Source organism: Cicer arietinum, chromosome 3 (genome assembly GCF_000331145.2).
Source record: "Cicer arietinum cultivar CDC Frontier isolate Library 1 chromosome 3, Cicar.CDCFrontier_v2.0, whole genome shotgun sequence".
NCBI classification, from domain to species: Eukaryota; Viridiplantae; Streptophyta; class Magnoliopsida; order Fabales; family Fabaceae; genus Cicer; species Cicer arietinum.
This window is the reverse complement of record NC_021162.2, coordinates 20,489,334-20,495,572: the sequence shown is the minus strand read 5'-3', so window position 1 is coordinate 20,495,572 and position 6,239 is coordinate 20,489,334. Positions and strand designations below refer to the sequence as shown.

General features: G+C 35.9%; 2 protein-coding genes across 2 annotated transcripts; both read right to left on the bottom strand.

Annotated features, from left to right (window-relative positions):
• Positions 1 to 1,633: 1,633 nt before the first annotated feature.
• On the bottom strand, positions 1,634 to 3,507 carry LOC101507880 (uncharacterized). The gene is made up of 5 exons (XM_004492086.1): positions 3,183 to 3,507; positions 2,784 to 3,040; positions 2,500 to 2,711; positions 2,377 to 2,418; positions 1,634 to 2,039 (listed from the first exon to the last, which is right to left on the bottom strand). The coding sequence occupies exons 1-5, from the start codon at positions 3,505 to 3,507 to the stop codon at positions 1,634 to 1,636; spliced, it is 1,242 nt and encodes a 413-aa protein (XP_004492143.1).
• A 69-nt stretch (positions 3,508 to 3,576) lies between these two features.
• Positions 3,577 to 4,737, bottom strand: LOC140919679 (uncharacterized). Its single transcript, XM_073366286.1, has one exon. The coding sequence runs from the start codon at positions 4,735 to 4,737 to the stop codon at positions 3,577 to 3,579; it is 1,161 nt and encodes a 386-aa protein (XP_073222387.1).
• Between the last annotated feature and the right edge of the window lie 1,502 nt (positions 4,738 to 6,239).

Here is a 6,239-nt window from a genome sequence, read left to right as displayed (position 1 = left end):
TTACTTGTTTTGTTAACCATTGGTTATAAGCAAGCTACAATAGACCATTCATTATTCATTAAGCACACTTGTAAGTCTATTACTGCCTTGGCAATATATGTTGATTATGTAATCTTAATTGGTGACGATTTATCAGAATTGAAAGTTCTCAAAGGGATATAGCATAAATCTTAGGCCTTGAGGTTGCATAGTCCAACAAGAGAATTTATCTCAATCAAAGGAGAATATTGTCCTGACTTATTGAATGATGTAGGCACACCCCAATCCAAATGACAAATTATAATAGATTAATTGGAAAACTATTTTACCTTACAAACACCAGGCCATACATTACTTTTACAGTCAAGAAAATGAGTCAGTTCATGGTTAGACCCAAGGTTGTTAGGAGTGAGCTCTAAAGCGTAAGATCGTAAGATCTTATGCGATTTTAAGCATGAATAGTGTTAGAACGAAGGCAAAATCGTTGGAGAACCCAAATCTTAAGTGTGAGACACTACTAGAAAAACAGGATTTAGCGTTGGCCAAAAGCCGACGCGAATAGGCCAAAAGCCGACGCTAATGGTGATTTAACGTCGGATTAGCGTCGGTGTCGGGCCTAGGCTAAAACAGTCGAAGCTAATGACTAGCGTCGACCAAACACCATCCAACGCTATATTAGCGTCGGCCAGACCTATGCTACACCAACGCTATCAACAAAATTGAAACATTTGACGCTAAATATGTCAGTTGAGACGTCAGTTGGGAAAAAAATAGTTGCGTCGGACGGCTGACGCTAAAGTCAATAAATTGTAGTCAACAAAAGATAGAGCGTCGGTCTGGCCGACGCTAGTGGTCAAACTTGAAAAGTCGTGAAATTATAAGCGTCGGGCAAAGCCGACGCTAATTTCAAATTTATTTTTTATTTTTTTATCCTCTGCTTAATTTTATTTTTTTTTATAAAATAATTGATAGCTAAGAAACATTAAAAGTCATTGTATTGACAACATAACAAACGCACCAAAGTATTAAATAACTTAACAAAGTATCATGTGTTCTGAAACATAGTATCAAATAAAAACTTTAACAAAGTTACTTAATACATAATTGTCAACCAATTACTACAAAAAGTAAGCGTAACTATGACATTAAGGTTCGTCCAATGACAGGTCATCCAAATTATGATCGTAATGAGGATGCGAAGGAGGATGACTCGCAGTAGATGATCCACCAGCTGATTGACGGTGCAAAGCGTCAATTTTATCTCCAAAATATTGCTTTAATGCATCAAAATCATTCTCTAACTTCTTTGAACGCTCCATAGCATCTTCAGCGACCTTAGTAGCCACTTGAGCTTGGGCTACTACATCCTGAGCAATTTGTTCAGCTTTAATTCTAGCTGCCCTCTCCGCTTCTAAAGACATCCCAATCATAGAATTAGAAGGATTTTGGGAATGTTGTATAATACAAAATACATAATACAATTTATCAAAATACAAAATACACAAAGTAAACAATTTTTCAGAACTCAACAAGTTGCTTAAGTACAAAATGAACAGTCCAATACAAAGTACATAAAATAAACTCTAATATTGTGCAATACAAAATAATATTGTAATATGTTCGATCACTATCCTTTCTCCCTTCACTACAATCTTCAGTCAAAAATCTCTTCGAACACATCTACTTGTGAGTTGTCAAACCATTCAAAATAAAATAATCCAACTCTGTCCTTCAAGCCAAAGTAATCTAGTTCTATCATATAGTTGATTGTGCCATAGTAATCATCTTCTCCTCCTTTAGTAAGACCCCTTACATGCACCCCACTATTGATTGTCTTTTTATTAATTTTGTAGGCCTTAGTGTGAAACGTGTACCCGTTAACAAAGTAAATGTTCCAAGATATTGCCATTGGTGAAGGACCACAAGATAGTGCTATTATATCTTTGTTGGTCACTTCATTTGCCTCGTTATTTACATATGTTTTCCGCCATATGGCAAACTCTGCATGTATACATCTAGATGCGTCTTCTTCATTGATTGAGTGATTCTCCAAGAATATGCTGTCAACAATCACATAGTTCATAAGTAATTATGTATTATGATTTGCATCAATATAATTTTCCACGCATTATGATGAACACTTACTCAAGATATGGTTTAATTTCATCACAATGAATCAAGACGTGTACTTGAGCAGATTTTCCATTCGTTATCTGTTAGATAATGTGTTCCAGACTTCCCACTAGGCTGACCTCGTTTCAGCAAGATGGATAGTGAAGGTTGAAGATCATCACATTCTAAATGACGATCATTAATTACTTTAATTTGTGGTTGACAACAAATTGAATGACTTGAAATAATGAGAACAAAAATAAGTTGTCTCGCGTTGTATATAACCTAGTCTTATTTGTCACTGCCCGCTTTGAGACTCCCATACATCTGCACATTTAATCATTAAATGTCTATTAAGTAAGTTAAAATAAACATGTAATCTATTAGAACATCAACCACAACAGTTACCTTTCAAATGGATACATCCACCGGTAATGTACTGGACCACCTAACATTGCTTCATTAGTAAGATGGATTGGAAGATGCTCCATTGAGTCGAAGAAACCTGGTGGAAAAACCCATTCTAACTTGCATATGATAATTGGAATGTTATCATTCAACTTGACTAAGTCGTCCAACCTCAATGTATTGCAACAAAGATCCTTGAAGATTCGACTTAGCTGAGTTAATGGTTTCCAAACAAATTATGGCAAGGAATGAAATGAAATTGGGAGTAAACATTCCATGAAAACATGACAATCATGGCTCTTCATCCCATGTATCGTACCCTTCTCAACATCGGCACACCTAGCAAGGTTTGAAGCATATCCATAAGGCATCCTCAATTCCTTAAGCCATTTACAAACCAACTTGGCATATGATGATGTCAATGTGTCATTTGCTTTTAGTTTACCCATCTTTCCGTTAGATAAGACTTGCATCTCCAATTCCCCACGAAAGCATAATAAAGAATAGTCTTTTCTCGCCTTTTCATTATCCTTTGTTTTACCTTCAATATTCATAATAGTGTTAAATATATTATCAAAGACATTTTTCTCTATGTGCATCACATTGAGGTTGTGCCTTAACAAGTTATCCTTCCAATATGGAAGATCCCAAAAAATACTTCATTTTTTCCAATTATGACCCACTCGATCCATACCCGTTCAATTTCTTTTTCCAACCAATTTCAGTCACTTTTGGAAAATTACTCACCACCTTCGATACCTCTTGCTCTATGTAAATGTAAGGTTGACCGTCTTTCTCATCCCTATTTTTTGTAAAACTTCTTTTACTTCTTCTAAAAGAGTGATTAGCTGGCAAGAATCGACAATGACAATCAAACAAAGAATTCTTACTGCCATATTTCAAAGTGAAAGCTTTTGTGTCTTCGATACAATGAGGACATGCCAACTTACCTTGTGTTCCCCATCCAGATAACATACCATAGGCGGAAAAATCATTAATTGTCCACATCACGCATGCTTTCATGATGAAGTTTTGTTTTGTGGATATATCATAGGTCAAAATATCGTTGGACCACAATCATTGCAAATCATCAATCAATGGTTGCAAGTAGACATCTATATTTTGTTTGGGATTAGAAGGTCCAGGTATGAGACAAGTCAAAAATAAGTATGGTTTGGTCATGCACATTTCAGGGGGAAGATTGTATGGAGTGAGTATAACTGGCCAACAGGAGTATGGAGAAGCAGACGCTTGAATACAAGGAGTAAATCCATCTGAACATAGACCCAACCTTACATTTCTGGGGTCACTAGCAAAGTCAGGATATACATCATCAAAATGTTTCCACGTTTTTCCATCAAACGAATAGAGAAGGACATTTGAACTCTTTTTATTCTCGTGATGCCATATCATTTCAGCTGCAGACTCTGTTGATGCATACAATCTTTGTAATCTAGGAATGATAGGGAAATAAAACATTCTTTTTGCTGGAACAACTTTGTATTTTCTGATACCAGTCCTGCGTTGAATGAACCTAGGAGAATGACAAATTTTGCACTCAGACAACTTGTTATCATCCTTGTAATATAACATACATCCTTTCTTACAACAATCAATCTTCTCAACCTTTAACCCTAACTTTGATACCAATTGTGTTGCTTGGTAATAGTTATCGGGCAAACATGTTGGCACTGGACATACACTTTTAAGCATTTTTGTAACAAAATCTATACCTTTTTGTGGAACATGCCAATTAGACCTAATTGCCAGAAGTTGAACACATATTGATAACATTGATTGGGTAGCCCCCTCATAGATGGGCTTGTTGGTGGATATCAACTTGTCATAAAATCGTTTTGCATCTTTGTTAGGTAACTCATCCTCAACAAATATCTCATTTCCCATGTTAGTGTTCACATCAAGGACATCTCGATAAGGCCTAAAGGCATCAAACACCATTTCATCCATTGCATTAAGTTGATCTTCATGATGCACAATCCTACTACTAGTCGAACCACCCGTTGTTTCAACTGTTGGCATCACTTCTCTGTGTTCAGTCCAAATCCAATAATCTGGTTGAAATCCATCCCGGTACAAGTGAAGTCTAACAATAGTTGCTGCAGATATCTTCATACACTTGCGTTTTATACACGAACACCTTATCCCTCCATCAGATATACAAATTGGTATTTTCAAAGCCCTCTTCACAATATCTTTAACACCACTAACATACTCCATTTTCAATCCGCGTCTATTTTCATGTACCCTATTGTACATCCAAGTACAATCCATTTACTATAAGACAAAAACTTAACTTGTCAATCACTGATGTAGGGATACATGTCAATACATGTCATCTCATTGATGTAAAATCAACCATTATCTCAATTCAGATTGTCTATCCTAGGGTGTACATACATACTCATCAAGTATTGATCCGCAATCGTATACAAGTAAAAAACAACTCAAACTTGTAGTACAAAATGTTGACACTAGAATCGTTCTCACAGTGATCTTTAATTGAATAAATTAATTGAAAAAAAATATACAATGCCAGAGCGAAGAATACAAATTAATTTGGCCAAACAAATACACAATTGAAATACCATAAAACCTAAAAGGCTACACTGAGAGTGAGACGACAAAACTTACATTGAGAATGGACCACAGACGAGCACGAGACGACGACACTGAACGGCGACACTGAATGCCAATCAAATCTTTAGGTCCTGCATCAATGCATTTGGGATAGTTAAAAAGCAACAACTTAAAGAACCAAGCCCATAGGAACAGATAATGGAAACCAGAAATCATGGAATCTGTCTAAAAAGTTTGAAAGGCAGAAAAAATGTCAGTATACCACCGTTCCTGTATTACCACTACCAGTTACCCCTATTACCATTATTTACTTCACATTACTAAAAGGGTAACTTAAATTTTACACCCTTGGTTTGCCTCAGTCATCAATCATCATGTGTCAGTCTCACGAAATTTGACATATTATCATTGTAAGACCCATAATTTTAAAGTACCTTTTATGTATTTTTGGTATATTTTGGATTTTGGCTCGGAGGCTTTTAAGCCAAAGTTAATAATATTTTGGAGTTTTATAATCAAAAAGATATTTCGATGCCAATTAGAATTTCTCGTCGATAAATAAATTGAATTTAACTGCGGTAAATACTTTACGGTTAATTTAAGGCGTTTCGGGTGAAAAGGTAATTTAATAAATATCTAGATTTTGAGATATTTGTTAAGTTATATTTATTTTATATATATATATGTTTGCTTGGAGGGAAAAAGAAAGGAAAACTAGAAGGAAGGAAAAGGAAAAGAAAATAGTATATAAAGGAAGGAAGGAAAAAGGAAGAAAGGAAAAGCAAAGGAAAGAAATAGAAAGGAAGGAAAACTCAAAATTTTCCATCTCCTTCCTCAGGTTCACGTGAGCAAGAAAATCAAATTTCCATCCTCCTCCATTTTTCGTTTTCGTTGCTTCCTTTCCTTCAAAACTAGTGACCCAAGGTTGGGTGAGGGTTAGATCAAGGTTTTCGTAACTCCACTCTTCCTCTTTGATTCGAAAACGAAGAAATACGGTTTTTGAGATCCAAACACAAACCCCTCAGTTTCTCCTAGATCCAAACCTCATTCCTCGAAGAGATAGAAGGGAAAGTTGCTCACCTCCGTGCTACGGTGCTAGTGCACTAATTTGGAAGCGGCGTTGCGAGCGGAGATTTTACCGG

What these genes read in the sequence shown, in the direction of transcription:
- LOC140919679 (XM_073366286.1), bottom strand. Translation starts at nt 4,737, where the DNA reads ATGGAGTATGTTAGTGGTGTTAAAGATATTGTGAAGAGGGCTTTGAAA.
- LOC101507880 (XM_004492086.1), bottom strand. Translation starts at nt 3,507, where the DNA reads ATGTGGACAATTAATGATTTTTCCGCCTATGGTATGTTATCTGGATGG. An exon ending in TGAAGAGCCATGATTGTCAT is followed by an intron (nt 2,712 to 2,783) that starts GTTTTCATGGAA and finishes CCATTAACTCAG; the next exon opens with CTAAGTCGAATCTTCAAGGA. An exon ending in GCAGTGACAAATAAGACTAG is followed by an intron (nt 2,040 to 2,376) that starts GTTATATACAAC and finishes GATTGTTGACAG; the next exon opens with CATATTCTTGGAGAATCACT.